Source organism: Mercenaria mercenaria, chromosome 13, assembly GCF_021730395.1.
Source record: "Mercenaria mercenaria strain notata chromosome 13, MADL_Memer_1, whole genome shotgun sequence".
NCBI classification, from domain to species: domain Eukaryota; kingdom Metazoa; phylum Mollusca; class Bivalvia; order Venerida; family Veneridae; genus Mercenaria; species Mercenaria mercenaria.
In genome coordinates this window covers 1,274,397-1,296,017 of record NC_069373.1, presented here as the reverse complement: position 1 = coordinate 1,296,017, position 21,621 = coordinate 1,274,397, and the positions used below count along the sequence as shown (strand labels likewise).

Genomic DNA, 21,621 nt, shown 5'->3' with positions numbered 1-21,621 from the left:
AAGTACGTTTATACAGTTTCTCCAAGGTAAATAATTTAAAGAAAAACTCTAGAAAATATTTCAATGACATTTAAAGCTGCTTTCCACAGTCTAGTCAAATTTCATTATAGAAAAAAATAATTCTACATGTACACAGTCAAAAAATTTTGGTTAAAATAGTGAAATATTGATAATTCTTAAAATTGGCATTCTTTTAAAGATTTCAATAGTAAACTACTATCTGTCGTCAACGACACTTAGCAATAATAAAAATAGCATTTCAATTATGAAAATAACACCATTAACCTTGGCGCATGCGCCTACATAACAAATATGGTGAAGAGCACACTAGTGCTTTTTGCAGCATTGTGAGCTGTACAGGACAAGATATCTTAGTCTTTTCCATTTCAGTTTACTACATGTTGCTGAATATTTAAAAAAAAATATGTGTACACAGACAGGTCTCCATGTGACATGCAATTGTGTTGTTATCAGCTGGTTGGCTTGACGTTAAACCCAAAGAAAAATTAACAGTTCTAGAAATGTACAGGCTATAACTGCATACTAATTGCTATCAAGATTTTCTTTGACACAAACTTTATACCCGAAGTATGGCATAAACTCATAGGTACTATTAGTAATATATAGTTAATTTCAATAATTGTATATGATCTCTTCCTTTAACTGACATTCATGTGTGGAAGTTGACATTTACGTAGAACACAACTATAAATTGCTATATAATAAAGCTGGTGGAGTAGGAAGACACCTTGTTGTTCCATGTACTTGGCAAAACTTAAATACCTGGTTTAAGCCAATCTCTGTCTTTGAGTTTTTCATGTTGGCAGTATGGAAACTTGCCCCTGTGTCCATGATGGACGTTTTGAATGTGACTGGCTACTGACTTCCACTTGTCAACAATCAATTCCTCGTCACCCTCTTTAGAAGACGCTGCTGACCAGTACACATGGTTTGTTATGCTTTTCACCCAACTGTAAACAACACCACAGTCTTTCTCTTTTGCAATGCCAATCAATTTCTTCTTGATCCCTATAAACACAAAAAGTATCTAAATAAAAACTACAACTAGAGATGCTTTTGAGGAAAGCGCATGTCTCCAACAACTGCCGAATCATTTAAATAGTAATATATGAGTTACCATGTACCAATACTTCAACTGCCTTATCAGCATTTGAGTGCTTTGATTATCAAAAACAAGTTTCAAGGGCCATAATTCATACGTGCATGGGCTGATTTGGCTTTTTATCGAACTTGGTCGAGGACTAATTGGCAAACACATTTTGTTCAAGTGAAGATTGGATGAGAAATGTTTGGCTTAAAGAATGCAGACAAGCTTTGTGACAGACAGACACACACACACAGCCAGGAGTAAGTCAATATGTCTGACATATAATTATCACAATTTATAACAAAATCCCTATAAGCATAAAATGCATCTTAACGGTCAAGACTATGAACTAGGGCTCACCATTTCAAATCCTAGACAATTCAATATTCTATGCACTATTTGATTTCAAAGTTTAGGCTGAATTTTATAGAAATGAAGCACCAGTAACTTCAGCTGCATGTTCATACCTTTAGCAATATGCCATACTTCAAAACTGTGACGGGTCTCAGGCAGATTTTCCCTGATCCATTTCTGAATCTTTAGGTGGCGGTCTGCGCTGATATCCACAAGAGCACTCCTGTCTTACAGTTACATAACTTCCCTGAACCTGGCTTTTTTTCGGATGAAGAGGAGTGACAACATTCTGGGCAAACTTGGAATAGGGCCAGTAGGTTTTCTTCAAAAACAAGGAACTTTCGTTGTGCCTTTGGGTCAGTCCTGGAACAATCAGAGTGAAAAAAATATAAAGATTTAGCAACAAAATAGGCATAGATAAACAAATGTTAACATGACAAAACATACTTGTCAAGTTTATTGAAGCCATAAATAACTAATTAAATGACCTTTTGATAATTTCAAAATAAACAAAAAATCTGAGTAAGTCATGCAATAAGAACATTCTTAACATCAACTGACCACCATGTATGCACTGTTAAATTTTTAAGTGAAATGAATATTATTCCGGCGCCTCCAGGGCAGAGTGGTTTTGCTAGCTAAATCTTCAAATCACTTGCATCTCATAGATGTGGGTTCAAGCCTCACTTGGGGCCCTGAATTCTTCATCCATCTGGCTTACTAAAGGTTGGTGGGGTCTTCCTCCGCCATCAAAGCTATGAAGTTGCCATATGCCCCATAATTGTGTCTGAGTAACATTAAACCCAGCAAAATAAATAAACGAATATTATTTTTGACGGTCCATAACTACTGCTTGGATTTTGTCTTGTGCTGTATACTTTTAGGTGTACAAATATTCTGATGCAGTCAAGAATTTTTTAGAATAAATGCATAAATTCATATACTGCTTTAAGTAAATAGTTCTAAATGACCCTATCCTGTTTGCACGACCGTATATCTTGATTTGAGTAAGTCATAGCGTATTGTGTCATAAATTGACATAAAAGAGATAAAAGGTCGTTAGTTGTTTAAAATGTTCTCTTTATAGCTCAGGCAACCTATAAGTGCACAAATGGTTTATTTCTGACCAGCCCTGTCAGAGCTTGTGATGAAGGACAAATGTATCACTGGCCATAGCCCTACTTGGAATGGCCTAGGTATTATGTCAGTACAACCCAACACATATTCTTTTGATTTTAATTAAATGTGATTACATACTCTGTTAAGTTCTGGTCAATATCTGGATCAGGCTCTGTTCTAAATGTATCATCTGCAGGATTGTAGTCTGCATCACTCTCGTTATCCCTAAATGTGGTTGTAAGTGATGAAAAGGTAGTGTACAGGCCAGGGGAGTTCAGGTTAGTCTCTGGAAGTAACTGTTTCACAGGTGTTGAGCTAATATGACCCACATCACTTTCATTGTACTGAGAGGAAGAAAATACCATCTCTGTATGGTGCTTTCTCAATGTCTGTGTACCTGTTTAATAAAAAGTTTTATTCTCAACTGCTGAGGTTGTTTTAGAAATATATGTCTTAACACACAGTGCAACTTGAGAACTGTAATGCGGTTTTAACATACTAATCTGTAAGTATATTGAATCTGTACTTGTCTGTAACAAAATTAGGAATGCTTGTAACTAACACAACAGTACTCTGCAAAAATTGTCTAAAATCCACCAGTCCAAGAAGAGACTTGTACTTTGCAGAAATAGCTTTAAAAGGATCTTACAGTAACAGTGTTATGAAGTACAACAGAGTTCTGACTCTGTTAGAATACATATATGTCCCCGACAGAGATAAAAACTTACGTTTTGTATTGGTCCCTGGCTTCTTTGTCTTTAGGTTCACCTGTATACTTTTATGACGTAAAGTGCTACTCTTTACAACCTGAATATCAAAAAAAATAAAAAAAGATGTATATTATTCTTATTCTATGAGTATGAGCAATATATTAGTTGTTCTGATTTACTTCCATTCAGTCATTCATTTTCAAGTTGGAAAGTTGATACCTTATAACCTAACCTGTGCTGTTTTGACAAAAATGGCATATATGATATATCCTTCAAAACAGACAAAAAATTCTGAACGAGAACATTATTACTGTTACATGCTACTACGAATGTGCAATGTGTTGAACTGTGTCATAGAACTGTCCTTAATTTTCCTTCATTATTGATGCATTTTTGTTTAGTGCCTACCAAGACATTAGTAGTAATTTAATCTTGATACATATATATATTTTTTTTTGGGGGGGGGGGGGGGGGGGGGGGGGGGCTGGGGGTTGTCACTGAGAGGCTTTGGAATATGGGCTTATGAGAAATACCAGTACTACTAGCAGATTCTTCGAAACATTTGAAGATATAACTTTAAAGTTTGCCATCAAACAGCATACAATGACGTATACCTTGCTTGCAGACTTCCTGGTAGGACACGCCTCGACAGAACAGGAGTCAGTAACCTGAAATGCAGAGAACAACTGTAAAATTCTCGTGAAAGATAATATATTGAAACTTTTTAGGTCTTGCCTGTAATAATTAGCCACAGTCATTAGGTGCCTCTAAATATTTCCTGGTTTGCTTGGGTAATAAGTCACACATGCATGCAAAATAAGGTCTAATAGTAACTTCCATCTTTATGCCCAACCACCAGGCATTTTACAGGGTAGAACCGCAGAACATTGACTAGCAACCGAATGATTATTTTAAATGAGAGTATATGCAGAACTCAAACTTACAGAGATCAAAAAGAGACATGCGGCTCAAAGTCAGACATCTTAACAACTTAATATAAACGTAACAGTGAAAGGTGGATCAAAGTCAGATCCCTTAATAACTTGACAACAGTTGGTGAAACCCCGACAGGGGACTACTTTAAACGGTATTTTTTTTCAAGATGGCCGCCACATGAAGTTGATATTTGCCTTGAACAGACTTATACCGAGTTCTTTTTGTAAATTTTGAGGAAAAGATACCTTTTAAGATGTTTTGAGTTTGAAAAACCTATTTTTGATACACAAAAGACTGGTTTCAAAATCCAGTATGGCGTATTTTTTTCAAGATTGCCGCCGTTTTATGTAAGAAGTACTAATTTGCTATAAACACTGACTTTCTAGTTAAATTAATATTATTGTTATTGTCAAATAACATATTTAGAGTGTTGAAGGAAAGTTTTTGTCTCGCCTGCGATATTAGGAACTGACGGCGGATTAAGGCGTAGCTTTTCCGACGGTGACGGCAATGACGACGGCGGTGGTAGCGTCAAAGTTAAGTTTATATGTTAAGTGTTTTTCTCAGAAACTACTATGTTTATTGGGTTGAAACTTCACATATGCCTTTGTGGTCATTTGTCGCTGTACTAGGCCAAGTTCCATAAATCTGAGATACATTTTAAAGAAATTATCCCCCTTTTTTAACTCAGAAATTTCAACTTTAAGTCTTTGTATTAAGTTTTTTCTCAAAAACTACAAGGTGTATTTGGTTGAAACTTCACACATGCCTTTATGGTCATTAGGCACTGTACCAAGCCAAGTTACATAACTCTGACATGAATTGTAACAAAATTATCCCCCTTTTTTATCAGAAATTACATCTTAAAGTTTTCGTGTCTCCACCTGGAATATTGTTAATTATGTCCCTTCATGGCCGTACCTGCTTGATTGGTACTTGTGGTCAAACTTAATATAAGGCGGAATTTTTTAACACTAATGCAGACACATCAATTTTGATAAACAAAAGGCCTGCTTGTGTCATAGGTAAACGAATGCAGAGCCACTGTACTGTTTCCTCTGGAAGGCATGTCTTAGTATTTAGTTGTCACATTTGCAGCTGCCTAGATCTGTACACGGGAGTCTAAAACGATAGCATTTATACCTGCAACAACATTCTGTTTTACATGAACATTTGGTTAGTTCTTTACAGCTACCTGCAACTGGTGGAGTCGTTGTCCAGTGTATCTGCCAAAGGTCACTTTGTTTCTCCCATCCCCATTCAGCAGGGTTCCCGACATCCATTTGGCAAAATAGTGCCTGTCCCCATATGCAACCAGCTTGGTATGCAGCACGCTTTGTGTGTCCAGCAAGGGCTGCTTGAGTTGGGGGAAGAGCATCATAAGACCTCTGTTTTCGGGCAAACGTGTCGAGTCTGACGCCATATATATCTGCTATAGAACTTGACCTAACATTCATAAAGATGACAAACTTTTCAAGAACCCCATTATCCTAATTATCCCTGGCCGATATACACTTAGGTTATTAAAAACATCTGTCACTTCTGAACAAACATTCCAAATTTGCCTTTGACCTTTACCTCGGAAACCTGACACTACATAACAACCTGCAAACGCTTGGGAGAAAGCAATTATACCTTTCGCTTTCTCATGGTCGATTGATTGAATGACATCATGTATGGGAGTCCATCTCAAATTTGTTCCCTCTCCGAAGACTACCAAACAGTTGTTCAAGGCCTCTCAGCTAAGAAAATACTTGAACAGCCATGAATAGTGATGACAACAAAATCTTTGTCTGTATCTTTAATGACACGCTGTTTATGACCCTCCATAACAGCATGTCTTGCGTGCATGAACATCCTTGTATCAGCTTCCTCTTGACGGCATGATGTCAGACCTTTCCTGATTGCATACAGCCTTTTCTTCTCTGTTCACAATTATAGTACTTTATGTGTGCATTTCAACATGTCTGTCGGTTAAAAAAATTAAAGATCAGTCTTGTTATTATTATCCCTCAAGACTCTTCGTCTAGCGCCATGACCTCATTTCGTTCACACTTCAGACTACATTGACGAACTACTGTAATTGTGACCAGAGAGGAAATGGCTGTAACCAACCAGGAAATCTGTCTTGAAGGTCTGACGCCATGCAATCATACGGAAGCCGATATACGGATGTTCATGCATGCAAGACATGCAGTTATGCAGGGTTATAAACAGCTTGTCATTAAAGCTACAGACACAGATTTTGTTGTCATCGCTATTAGTGTATTTTCTGAACTGAATGATCTTGGCCTTGAACAGCTGTATGTAGCCTTCCGACAGGGAACAAGTTTTAGATGGATTCCCATACATGATGTCATTCAATCAATCGACCGTGAAAAAACAAAAGGTACTGCTTTCTTCCATACGTTTACAGGTTGTGATGTAGTGTCAGGTTTCCTGGGAAAAGGTAAAAAGGCTATTCGGTAAACTTGGAATGTTTGTCCGGAGGTGACAGATGTCTTAAATAACCTAGGTGTAGACCAGTGCTAATAAGGACAAGGGGGTTCATGAAAAGTTTGTCATAGTTATGCATGACAGGTCAAGTCCTATAGCAGAGATTTATGGCGTCAGACTGAACATGTTTGCCCTACATACACTTTAATTTTAAAAATGTCCGCCTTATGTAAAGTTTGACCACAAGTTCCAATCAAGCAATGACGGTCATAAAGGGACATAATTAACAACATCCATGTAGATACACGAGAACTTCATGTTAAAATTTCTAATTTATAAAGGGGGATAATTTTGTTACAATTTATGTCAGAGTTATGGAACTTCGCTTGATACTGTACCTAAATACCATGAAGACATGTCTGAAGTTTCAACCCGATAAACCTAGTAGTTTCTGAGAAAAAGACTTAATACGAAGACTTAAAATGGTGAAATTTCTATGTTTGAAAGGGGGATAATTTGGTTAAAATGTATGTCAGCGTTATGGAACTTGGCCTGGTACAGCGCCAAATGACCACAAAGGCATGTGTGAAGTTTCAACCCAATAAACATATTAGTTTCTGAGAAAAAGACTTAACATATAAACTTAACTTTGACGCCACCATCACCGTCGTCATCGCCGTCGCCGCCGTCAAAGCTTAGCCTAAACCGTCGTCAGTTCCTAAAGTCGCAGACGAGACAAAAACTGTTCCTCAACACTCTAAATATGTTATTTGACTATTACATAAAAAATAATTTAACTAGGAACGTCAGTTTTAATGGCAAATTACTATTTTTTTACATAAAACGGCGGCCATTTTGAAAAAAGACGCCATATTGGATTTTGAAACCAGTCCTTTGTGTATCAAAAATAGGTTTTGCATACTCAAAACATCTTAAGAGATATTTTTTCCTCAAAATTGACAAAACAGAACTCGGTATAGGTATGTTCAAGTCGAAAATCAACTTTCTATGGAGGCCATCTTGATAAATGGCCGCCATTTTGAATTTTTAAGTGGCTAACGGGCTTTTTGAAAAAAAATAGGCTCAGGCGAGTTCTCATGCCAAATTTCATGCTTGCATCACCAAATGCAGTATTGTTTCAATAATCTGCCCAGCTATTTCAAATTATATTTCACATGCGGATGCTTACTGGTATTTGAATTATCAATTAATTCAAAAAGAAGAATACAACTTCTCTTCCTAAGTACTAGATTTGAATAAATTTTGGGTTTTGAAAAGCATGGACTAATATTCTAAGCAGAGTGCAATTCATAGGAAAGGATATATTAAGTAGAATGAATGAACAGTTGTTGTTATCAATACGTACTGATCAACGGATGTTATATTAGTGAATATTTGATCTGAAATTCATTATTCCTCCACCTCTGATGTGTTTACGGGAGATAGTTATAAATATTATATCAAACGAACACTGAACTTGTGGATGAACGATCTGTAATACTGTGATGTAATGGTGTTAAAACAAAATGGGAATTTGCAAATAAAGTGTTAATACGTTTTAGACCTGATCCCCGTGGCCTATCCCTCCTAATAAAAAAATCCTTTGACTGGATATCTCCTTATACTCCCTAAAATGTATTCTTATATTTCAGGTATAAATAATGGAAAGACGCGTTCAGCATCCTCAAAAGTCGTCAAGCTTGTTGTAGGCCCTAATTAGTAACAGTTTACTTTCCGGAATTTTACGCAAAAAACTAAAAACTGTCGTGTGCGGTGTAGGAAATTGATACTAAATGTAGACTTGACTTAGAGGTGTGCCGTAAGACGACATTGGCATACTAGGAGAGGTATTGGCCCGACGACTGTAGCCCTCGGGCCAATACTAGTCTGTCATGCCAATAATACCTTAATATGATTAAAATATGTTGTACAGCATCACTGAATGTTCGTTCATATAATGCACGGGAGCCTCAATAGAATTCCTTGCCTCTGATATTTCTGTTGTCAGTGGGATATGCGACTCACTCTCAATTAAAAACAAATCAATGATTCAAATGATATGCAAATTAGTAACCTGACGTAATATTAATCAATGCATACCATTAAATACCTTGTCAAGTTAAGCATTTCCATACTTTAAAACAAGAAGACCATACTGTCTCATGATCGCTCAACTGAGTTTCAAAGCCACTTGGTAAGGATTCGCCAAAGAAACAGAAACAATTTAAAGTTCTCAAAACGATTTATACTACATTGTTTCTTAGATTTTTGAGAACGTTAAAGGTACTACATTTTTATATTTCATCACCATTACTAAAAATTTCATTATTAAGGTAGTTCTGCGCGTTCGGATCAAACTTTATCTACAATGTATAATTTGATTAAACACTGATTTTTCAAATCTTCAGAATATATTAAGAAAATTCGGCAAATAAAAAAGATAGAATTGAGTGGTCGATTTTCGCTACTAGTAGACTGAGTAAAAAAAAACTTTTGACCTCAGACAAGATTTCATAATGGAAGTCATGATGGAAAATCACAATTTTGATACAATGTAACAATTTCGCAAATAGAAATTTCCGATAATGTAGATTTTTATGAAACTTCTCAAAGTCGTAAATAAATATATGACCAATAATATCATTCTTTTTGAGATATTTGCCCGTGATTAAAGAGATTTGCGCATTTCAGGCTAATTTTAAGACATTGTTTGGAATTATTTCACGTGTCAGATGATTTGATATTTCAATTTAAAAAGATTGGAACGTTGCCCTTGTAGAAAATTTACTCCCCGTTTGCCATTAATTCATTCAATGATTTTCATTTCCGTATGCCGAATCCTGGCTTTATCCTACATTTTCCGGATAAATGACGTTACACCATTACTTCCGCTTTATCAAACGTGCAGAACTGCATTAAGAAAGATATTTTATAAACCTATCTGCTGTATTTTTCTTTCTCAAATGGATCATTACTGATTTTTTAATTTCTGACTTTCCTTTATATGTACTGTATATGATTATGATAAACTGATATATGAAACACTTATGAAAAAATCTAAACTTTTCATTATTTCAAAGGCAACTGTGTGCTGTTTTAACAGTTTATAATGTTGATTCTAGCATGAAATCATCTTTACACGTCTGATAACACTAGATGTTAGAAAACGATCTATAATAAGCATCAAACCTAATGCTACTAGACGTTACTGAGTAAAGCACAGTTTTGTAGTTTTAAATAACAGTAAACTTTACATTGACCAAAAAGTAAACGTATATGTCAAAAAAGTTACGTGTGTACCAAGTTCGGTGGTAATAATGACAAAGGTAGGCATAAAGGATACAATGTTCTTTGAAAACAGTTAATTCGATGTGCATACGAAGGGCTGTAGTTTCAAGCAATCTGACGGTCTTTCGGCACCGTAGTATGATGTTCTACCATTTTATTCTCAAGTACTTTAATCCATGTCTCATGGACGGATAAACAAATCCAAAACAATGTCTCCTGGATAATAGATTTGTTAATGCATTTTTTCCCTTTGCAATGTTACAATAGAAATATGAAACGATGTATACTAGCATGTACCTGCTTTACTCTTGTTGTTGTTTTTTTCGATGCATTTTGCGTTTTGTGTCAGAAGTACAGGTGTGGTACTGGCATTGACAACGGTGTCCAGTTGTACCCAATGTCGTCTGATCTTGGTCTTCCTGTTACCTTTAAAGAAGAAAAAATACCGCTTTACAAGGCTTTGTTTTGACATAATGTACATTATTATTATTATCATTATTATTATTATTATTATTATTATTATTATACCAGATTTATATAGCGCCCTTTTCATGATAAACACGTTCAAGGGCGCTTTACATATAGCAAACGCAGCCACACAGCGAAATTCATCCTCTACTCTACTTGTACAGACACAGAGCTATCTGACCAGAGGGTCACAGTGAGATAAAGTCCCCAGAACAAATAGAGAGAAATCATTTTAGACACAGGCCTGTCCGGCTAAATTAGCCTAGCTTTTTGCGAATAGACAGACTGGTTCTTTAACGTGCCCGGTGTATATATACATATTTTTTTTGGATTTAACGTCGCACCGACAAATGATAGGTCATTTGGCGATTTTCCAGCTTTAATGGTGGAGGAAGACCCCAGGTGCCCCTCCATGCATTATTTTATCACGAGCGGGCACCTGGGTAGAACCACCGACCTTCCGTAAGCCAGCTGGATGGCTTCCTCACATGAAGAAGTCAACGCTCCGAGTGAGTCTCGAACCCACATCGATGAGGGGCAAGTGATTTGAAGTCAGCGACCTTCGCCCGGTGTATAGCACCGATAAACGCGAAACTGTCTTTCCTGGGAAGAACAAGTACAGGCCTATTTGTTAGGTGGGAGACACTCAAGAGCATCTCAGAAATTTCCAGTGCCTGGACCGGTATTCGAACCCCGGACCTCTGGATTGACAGTCAAGCGTGTTACCACGGCCCATCGTACATGTAACAAGTAAGAAAGGATAAGAGTTGAAATTTATATAATTAAGGACACGCGCCGTGATTTTAAGTTAGTGTTGTTCATACATAACTAAAACAAGATAACTAGCATTCAAGTGTCAGGCAGGTTTATAGACTGAAAGAATACATATTGTCAGCTTTTATGTATTTTTGGGTCCATTCTGTGCAAATCAATGACACGATGACATTACAAGCACCAATTGCTGGTGCAAAGTTAGACAATATTGGTCATTTTATACACGAAGAAATTTTGATGGTATCACTCAAATAAACAAAAAGTAATAGGAAAATGTTCATTCAAATTAATATCAAGGTAAAATATAACATGTTCTTCCTATAAAAATGAAATGGTTCATGTTAACTTTCAATGTAGGTGAAGAATAAGGGTGCACTTATACTGCTCTTGCTTTAAGAGCTAGCTTTTATAGCGGTAGAGCGTCCGCCTTAGGTGTGAGAGGTCCCGGATTCGATTACCGGTCAGGGCTGAAATATTTTATTTAGTTTATAATCCGGGCGAAATACACATAATGGCGGGCCGGGGTCGCGGAGCGAAAACTAATCAGCGAAATATGAAATGGCACGAATTATCAACCATACCTTGGAGCGTCCCACGGAGGTTCAAACGAAGGGGATGTATGTAACAGGGTACAGTATAAGGGTGCACTTAGACTGCTTTGCTTTATCAGCTTGCTTTTATAGCGACGTGGTAGTGTCCACCTAAAGAAGTTCCGGATTCGATTGCCGGTCCGATCTGAAATATTTCAGACCCTTACATATGTTATTCGTAATGTGAGATTGCATAAATCACATGGATACAATCAGTAAATGGAGTCATATTCTTTAACGCCTCAGTATTTTTCGCTGAAGATATGTTAGTGGAATGAGTACATTGGTGTTTCCCTAAAATGTAACTTCTTACCATAGCTGAATTTTCTACTTGGATTTTTCCAAAATAAATTTCCACAAAATCTTAAAGTGAAATATTAAACTGTGTACTTACACATAGTTTCGTCTTCATTGTTTGTGCCGGTCTCCACCACCTCTCCATAAGTATCTTCCGTATCTGCAAATGAGAGAAGCTCGTTACATTTGACTGACAATATCCTCCAGTATGTACAGTTAACTGGCGGAAGTATTAACAAGAGTTATTTGGATATATTTTAAAGAGTATATAGTACGTATTTTTTTATAGTCAATGTGTTTTGATACTGTCATTTGGGTTCATTGGTAAAAATACAAATATAATTACACCATAGCCGCATGAACGGTAACTTATTTTGGCAAAAGCTTCTGAAGATACACATTAGAAAGGGAAAATGAAAATATATCGCGCATTACGTTGATACAACTGAATTGCTAGTTATGAGCGTTACGCAGTATAGCTCAGAACGAATGTCCTAACTCGGGCGCACACAATCGTGGTTACATTTTGTGCAATGCAGTGACGCGGAACGTAATGATGTAAGGCGAGCTATTGCACGGTCAGAGTGTGAAGGAAAGGCCGTACCGGCGACAGTAACCATCAGAACAAATCAACACCCTTTACAATATTTACAAATTTATTTACATAAGATGATTATTAACAATGAATAGATGATATGAAAAAAAAACTGATTATAAAAAAGAAAGAAAAAAAATCAAAGTTCAGTATCACCAGATACAAAGTTCTTACAGTTCCATTTTAATGTGACGTGGCACAGTTCTTTCATTTAATTGCGAACTTTAAGTAGCACAAACAATACATGACGTATCTTTAAATCAAGTCCCTTTAAACCGTGAATACGTTGATTCCGTATTGGCTCCCTATGGTGGTAGGTGATTGCATCCCTGAGCTGACTTCAGAGGATAACAAAAATCAGCGTCTTTGCGGTTTACGGCACAACCAAGGGACGAAAGCTCTGCGCTGGGAAAATCACATCCAGGCGAGTGAAGACAAGTGAACCTCGAGCATTGTACTTCCGGGTTATGACATCACCAGGTAAAATCGTCTGGCGGAAGAAGCTAAAATATATAACATATGGTAAGCACCATAGCAAAACAAATAAGTCAGGGCATAAAACTGCTCCTTTGGGTACACCATACCTCCGTAGACTCCCATAAATAATACGTGCTACTTATACAAAATATATGTGCTACTAAGTTCATACGTCGCGTGATTAAAATACGTCACTAATTACTTCCATTATTACAAAAATTAATTACTTAAAAGTCTAACATTTAAGTATGAAAAAGATATGAAAAGTTTATGATGGAACATTATAGATACGGAAATGATAAACTGCAGCTATTATTTACAACTACAAATTAACAAAATTCAATGTAAATCAAACGTTATACAATAATTTGTATCAATATAATGTCTAATGTCATACAACAAAACGGACATTGTATGTATATGCTATAGACTGGCACACAATTTCAAATTACAATAATATATTACATACATGGTACTAGACTTGCCATATAGATTTATACATTACAGTGCAATGCAGTATCGGCGTTCCATAACAACGAAATGTTTGACATATGTTTTTGAAACAGAGTACTTTATAAATATCATGTTACAAATTTCAGTACAAATTTTACATCATATATAAACGAAACATTTTAGATTCCTCTTTCAAAATAATTTACAAAAGTCTGAAAAATTTAATAAATTATCCTGACATACCGAAACTAGCTAAAATCATATGCCGAAAAGTAAATGTTACAGAATTCTGTAGAATGCACAAAAATTTACCAAATAAAATCGTAATGCAAAAATCATACAAAAATCTTACAAATAAATTTCTTACCTCGATCGAGCATAAATTTCTAACAATGAAAAATTAATCAGACATAGATCCGTCTATAATGTCGGAAGGTGGTGTGCGCAAGGCATATCTAGTCCAATCTATTTAAAGGGTAATGTCCCGCCAAATACTAAATTTCATGGGATTCACGGCCTATTCGTGTGCTATGACTATTTGAATTTCCACGGGATTCACGATATATCCGGGAAATCTAACTACTTTGGCGCTGATTGAAATTGACAATTTGAGGCCCATTATAGTGGTTTTGGGGATAAAAACATAAATTACTGAAGTTTATAAAATATCAACTTCCTTATTACTGAACCGAATTTAATGAAATTTACATGGAAATTTAAGTCATGAAATACAGAAAAACATGAGAGGTAATTTATGCGTGAAATCTGACATTTACCTCAATAACTCAAAAATTTACAAAAAGATGATGCAATACCTGCATTTACACTACAGATAAAATAAAGCCCGTATGTCAGTTTATGACACAGAGCCGTGTGGATCAGTTCTATACAGCCAAACGCATTTTCGCTATTCAAATTCGGATAAGTTTATTTAGTAGGTTTATACATCAAGATATTACTAACATTATTTTAATGTATGGTGCTATTGTTTTGGAAGGGCGTACAGGGATGAGACCCAACATCTAGTGTTATGGCGTAACTCGCCGATGACAAATGGGTTGAGGTTCCTGAGTTTTTTTTCCCCTTTAAAATAGAAAAGTTTTACTTCAGGTTTTTCTCGGCCAGTCGACCACGTCTGAAAGCGTTTTCATAACCATGTATGGGGTTTTTACAACAAGCAACATCAGTTATAAATTTATTTTGTAGTTTTTCGACGAGCAAATTAACAAAGATTTATCAGTTGAAGTTGCAGATTTGTCGATACAGAATAAAAAAAGAAAAATTCATATTCAGTTGTACAAGGTTTATTATTCTGCGTAGACTACTCGATGTTTTCATATAGAATGTACTTCTTCATATTTAAGGTTTCACTAGATCGCTTGTTTAAAATCTTATTTTGGGTATACTTGAATTTATATTGATAGTATAACAGTAATGCTTTACAGAATTATTTTTAAACTAGCTATTGTGTTATCACAATTTTTTACCGTACATGTACATATTTTGTGCGCATTCTTGCAAACCGGAATTTGTTGTTGTGTGTAGTTAGGTTAAGACTACGGTTATAATACACTTTAGCGGTCCCTGGAAGTTTACAATGCGCATTCGCAGCAAGTTGGGTGTGTGGGGCAAAGCGGGGATGTGGGGGCAGCAGCCCTCAAACATATTCATCTAAAAAAAAATTACCCATTATAACTTTTAATTTTTAAGACAATTTTAAACTACTCCAAGCTCCAAGACTGCAACAAACTACACTTCATAGTCTAAATTATGTCACAAATCATCGTTTCAAGAGCATGATGCGAGTGGTGCCTAATGTCATCGATGAGGTTCGATAAATGATTTTCATTGTGGAGACAATGGCCTGTTTCATATTTTCGAGGATTTATGGATATAGTAGCACAAATAGAGACCTGAAATATTTTTAGAGGGATTATTTCTTTATTTAGGTTAACAGTGTGTCATTTTATCTTTTTCAATTTATTTGTCTTGCGTGTTGTTGTTTATTCAGAAAATGACAAATTTCACTTTCAGTGTATTCGCATGTAAACAAAGTAGATTCTTAAGTTCTGGAGTCGCTCCCGATTTAATTCACATGAACTTCTAATTTAGAGAACAGTGTTCAATAGCGGCAAGAAATTACCGTTTGAAATATAGATTTACCTTTGGATACTTGGTAGTTCTGGTTACCATATCTTAACTGACGCTAGTTTTATTTATTGTCGTGATAGTATATGAAAATCTGTGATGCCGAAATATTTTAGATAGGTATTTGGCAAAATAAAAAGTCGTTGTAGTTTTTGTCGCATCACGTAGAAGTTTGGGTAAACATCGGGATGAGACAGAATATATGGTTATGTAAAATGGTGTAATATGTTATGTTTTGAAAATAATTAGGTTGTAACTTTGCAAATAAAAAGCTAAATAGTCAATGTTTTGTTATGGTTAATGACTTTGAATTTTGAACTTACCACATTGGCTACTCTACGTTTTCTCAAGCTCGAATAAAACACTGAATGTGAATAATAAATATTACAGTAGAATAATAAAATTTACAATACATACCTCCATCCTAAAAATATTCTTTTGGGACCTTTATTGTTTCTGCACTGTCTAAAGCTGTCGGGGCGTTGGTCATCCATCTCTGATCATGAACATCAAAGCGAGCGGTTAATACAGTGACATAAATATATCATGACGTGACTGTATTTGCTTATGGATGACGTCATTTTCGCAAACGTTTTAGGATTTATACATCGGCCACCGTTATGGGTAATATGAATCGGCCGTCGTTGTGGAATCAGCCATCGTTGTGGAAACTATGAAAAGGCCTTATTTGTGTATTAAATTCGGCCACCGTTGTGGAAATCGGCCACCGTTGTGGGACTGGCCATCGATATGAGACCTTCAATTATATGAACTGAAAAACTTACATTCAAAACAGGCTAATCCATGGCTGAATTATACTTCCAGCTTCACATATAGGAGCGTTACCCCCACTAAAAACTATTCCTTCGAAAACAATATTATTCAACTACTGAACTATTGATATTAAAATAATCATAATATCTGCTTTTACAAGTGTTCACCCTACTCGTGTAATGTTGCAGATCTGTACTCGTAGGGATATAGATATATATTTTTATATCTCACAATGAAACATATTTAGGTTAAATGAACAATTAAACATATATACAAATGAATATTGATTTCATAATTCCGGAAGAAAAAAACATCGCAAGACTCCAAGGGACATAGCAAATTCTGAATAAAAAAGGCGAAAACAAAAATATATTTAAATAAACGGCAAAATATTTCTCCTTGAAACTCAACATTTTATTAATTGACAACTACTAAATGAAAATTCATGATCTACAAGGATCTACGTGACTTTTCTTTGTATTTTCTACAGTATAATATGAATGATTATTGCTTTAAAATCTCATATGCATTTATGTATAATAATCTGTATATGGAAAAAATATGGAAAAAAAAAACAAACGCAAAAATTGTCTAAAGGATGACAAGTAAAGACATCTTGGGGTAACTGATTTGAAAATTGATTGTTCGCAAGAAGTAGATGTTTTGTGTACTTGCTGGATTTTTTTAATCATCCATTCTACAATAATATTCCGTTACAGCTTCTTTTCATGTTGACCTAAATTGCGATGCTTTGATTTCTAGCTGTGTTTTGGATGCGCTGAGCTTCCGCGAAATCTTCCCTTTCTCTTTTTCTCTTAATAACGTAAATCTGACTTCCAGTACGAAATGTAAACGTTTCCTGTTCTTGCTCGAACAACACTAAATATTCTGAATATTGTCAAGGAGGCAATATAGCGTACAACAATTGCCATTAAAGTTAAAACCATTTTGGCAAGTTCATTAAATAGTTCATTCAACCTGTCTCAAAATATACTCTTCATAGACGATATAATGTCATGCGGGGACAAGGTTTCCGCTGCAACCTGCGTGTTAAACTGTATAATGAATAGTTCATACATTTCCCAATTAACATATCAAAGCATTTGTAGTAATACACGAACCAGTAGACAATACTTCCATCCATCTAAGAACTTTGGATATTTTAATTATGACATTTTATTTCAGGCATTTGGAACGGTACACCCGAGGGTTATTTTACAATACGGCCAACCACGAACCGCATCTACGCTGCAATTTCAAATTTTATGCATGCTTGTATCCGTTCTCCATGAACATGAGAAAAACACTGTTGGATGCTATTACGATCCTAAATTTGATAAAGGCTATTTAAAGCGATATAGCGTTATTAAAACGCATAAATTAGACAAATATCTTAGCATCATACCATCCGATTCCTGGATATTTATAACTTCAAAGCGGGATCAACACAAGAACGACGAAAAGAAGATAAAACATCTCAATCTAACGGTTCGTTTTATTGCCGATATATCTTTGGCGCTAAATCTCGGTCATTTGATTGTTTATAAATATCAGACGATATTCAGGACATCAGACGAACAAACAGAGCATGTTGCTGAATACTTGAGATACTGGGAAATACTTAGGATGTGCTGCGGACGTCAAATGTCAAAGAAATGGCGAATATATCTTTGGAATAAATCACATGATGCCTACGAACAGTCCACATGTAAAGAGTATAACATAAGTGAAATTGAAAATCTTGTTATGAAAACATACATATTCAAAACATTTACAAATGTAGAATCAACCCATGATGTTATCGGAAAGCCTTCACAGGTAGACGGTGATTTAAACGGGAACTATTGTCAACGTTGTAATGAAAATATTTCAAAAAGAAGAACGGTCTTTAATAAGCCATGTGTATAAGCACGAAGCAAGTAAAATTGCGCGGATATTAAACAATAAAAACATGAAACAGAAACTGAATAAGTTGATTAAACGCCTATTTCTATACAGTGATATATTCAATGGTGTTGTACATAATAATAACAATAACAGTAATAAAAAAGACAATATTAATTGTATCTATCATAATAGCCTTATTTAAACAAAAAGCCATGACCAAACCCTTCCCCCTGAGGTTATTTTACCCTTATTGCAAAAATCAGTGCTTAAAGCCTTAAGTAGTACGCCCAGACGGGCTGTAAATAAAGGTCCAAACCCCTTTGTTAATGGTGCCACCACAGATTGTTTGATTAAAAGGAATACTAAACAGTACCCTTCCCATAGAGGCTGTACCAACAATAACTTGGAATTAAAAAAAAAATGTAAAACAATGACACGAAGACTCTGAAATACAGTGTCTTAAGACTTTCTGTGAATGTGTCAAGTGGTTTACTGTTGCGTAGTTCTAACGGTAGTTTATTCCACAGTTTTGGACTAGTAGTACATAATTTTCTATCACTGAATGTTTAGCACTTGTTGTATGGAACAACATAACGGCATTTGAAATTCTCTGACGATCTCCAACCTTGTCTACTAGCAGTATACTGTGTAAGCATTTCTATTTAATAGATTGGTGCTAGCTATACATAAAAGAAAGTAGCTTGGATTTAATCCTTGATTTCACTGCTTTCACTGGCAACCTATGTGGGACATACAATGCTTGTTTAGAAATTAGTTAAATTTTCTCATGTTAAGGAAAAGTTTTGCGCACATTTTTTGAATACGTTGCATCTTACATACCTCATCGTTAACTATACCATACAGTACGACATTGCAGTAATCCAGATGTGAATTACCCAGGAAGTTATAATTTAAGTGACTTCTTTTGTTAGTTACTTTTGAATCTTCTTTATTCGTAGTTAATTCAAAATAGCTGTAGGACATTTGCGATTTACATGATCGTTAATTTTCAAGGTTTCGTCAAGAAATGCACTAAGATCATCACAAGCAAGTTTAATCAAATTCGTTAAACATTTGTTCAAATGAGGTCTGAGTAGTTAGGGAATTAAGATTATAAGCACTATTTGACCTAATTTTGGCCCTAAACTTTGACCTAAAGTGACCAATCTGACCAGTTCCAACAAAACTCCGTTTTGATGGACGTAAGTCCCTGGGACCAAGGTTTACACAATGTAAAACCCAGTGAAGAAAGCATATATTTTATATAAAATATATTTTATTAAAAACCCGGAAGGAAACTTTAGTTCTGAGTATTTGAATTTGTTTTTTGTACTTTCTTAACAATTAAATTACCAACGCAGGTTTGTTAACGTCATTACGAGCGTCCACAGCGGGTTTTTTTTTTAAACTTTTAATTGTTTCTGTAATTTTATCAGCAGCTAAGTTTCCGACTTCCGTTCCAATCTTTTTTGTTCCACTTTCACGCGCGGATTTTCCTACAGTTTCCAGGGCTTTTTTCCAGCACTACCAATTGAAGATGCAACATAAGATGAAAACAATTTTGTAAAAGTGTCAAAGATACCTGAACCATTTTGAGCGTAAAGCTCATAAGGAACTGACATTACTGACCAAAGATCAACATAAATAAATATTCCTTTATTTTTACCATAATCTTTTTTTGTACAATATATATTTATATTTCTTTTAAAATTAGTGTAAAACTTTATTTAACTCCATTAAAATTAATTATTCTACCACATACATGTGTAATATATATTCTAATTGAATTGATAACATTTTTATTAATTTCAGAATATCCGACTCTGTTTGGCTCATTTGTAAATGGATCAGTTCTTGTTAAATCTGCAGTACTTAAAGCACAGATAATATCACTAAAATTACCATCAACAAGTGAATTATCAATAGGATCACAATGAATGTAAATTGTATCCACAAAGTTAGTTATATTTGGTGTCGTAGTTCCCCATTTGGTATTTCTCAAAGCTTTTTTCTCAAATCCAAGCAATGTATGAAAATTTGACATTCTCAAATCCAACATAAAATTATCATAAATTGAAATTAGGATTTTAAAACTACTTCGATCAAATTCTAAACTTATTGGGGCAATGTTTGATTTATCAAATTCAAAATCACCATTACTTATTAGTGTTTCCCATATATAATTGTTTATGTCCGTATAACTGTAAGAACCATTTGTAAATATGATATCTTTCCAATCTTTACCATTATTATAATGAATTCTTTTATTATCATATTCGTCACTAATATTATGCCAAGAGTAAGTCATAGTGTTAATACTATCCAAACCAGCAGCATAAGTTTGTTTTTTTTTATCTAAAATTAAAGAAAGAATGAATCTGAATGTAAAATCGCTTGGAGTATTTTTTATTATCGTTTTAAACAGCTTCAGAACTTAACACTATTTTTTTGTTCCATTTATATTCAAGAAAAATATTTTTTATATAACATTTCATGTTCTTTTGGTAACAATTCATTCATTTTAAATAGTTCATCAATTATGCTAATACCTTCATTTTTTAGTTTTTCATTATTATTTCCAGCATCAATTGAACCACAAATAAGTTCTAAGTTACTAACCAGTTCTTCCGGATAACATGGATAAACGTAATAACCTTGACCCCTAATTACTTTTTTAAATTTCATAGATCTTCTATTCATAGGTAATCCTGATTTTTCTGTTAATTCTTTAAATATTTTCCTAGAAAGTATTGAATGTTTTTTCCATTATTGTTATATCTTTTATCAATCAGATCAATTAAATCATTATCTACCTTAACGTTTATTACTTCTTTTCCAGTTCTTTGATCCTTAGTAATCAACTTGTTTTGACCATAAAGGTTATTAAGATCAATCAATAAATTACCATTTTATCCATTTGGTGAAACTTTATATGGATTATGATGTCTTTTTCCCTTTCCAAATACCTCTGAGACTTTAATCATTTTTGATAAGCGTTTACTGTATCTTTTAAGATTTTCTCTGTCTAATACTAACTCCGAAACATTCTCGCCTGCAGCCATAGGTTCTGCATCTGTAAAGTCAATTTTTTTCATCTGGTTCTTCTTTACTATATTCATTTATATTACGAGTACAGTTCTTTAAAGTTCGGTAACCTCTTTTCTTGTTTTTATCCAATAGTCTTTATCTTTGCCTATTGCTAAATCT

At 34.8% G+C, this 21,621-nt stretch overlaps 1 protein-coding gene across 1 annotated transcript in view; it reads left to right on the top strand.

Annotated features, from left to right (window-relative positions):
* LOC128547806 (uncharacterized) overlaps positions 1-21,093 on the top strand; it is a 56,181-nt gene extending 35,088 nt beyond the window's left edge. Inside the window, exon 2 of the mRNA XM_053521014.1 lies at positions 17,713-21,093. Coding sequence (XP_053376989.1) covers positions 17,713-18,435 — 723 coding nt within the window. The 3' untranslated portion in view covers positions 18,436-21,093. The remainder of the gene's footprint in view (positions 1-17,712) is intronic.
* Positions 21,094-21,621: the final 528 nt, after the last annotated feature.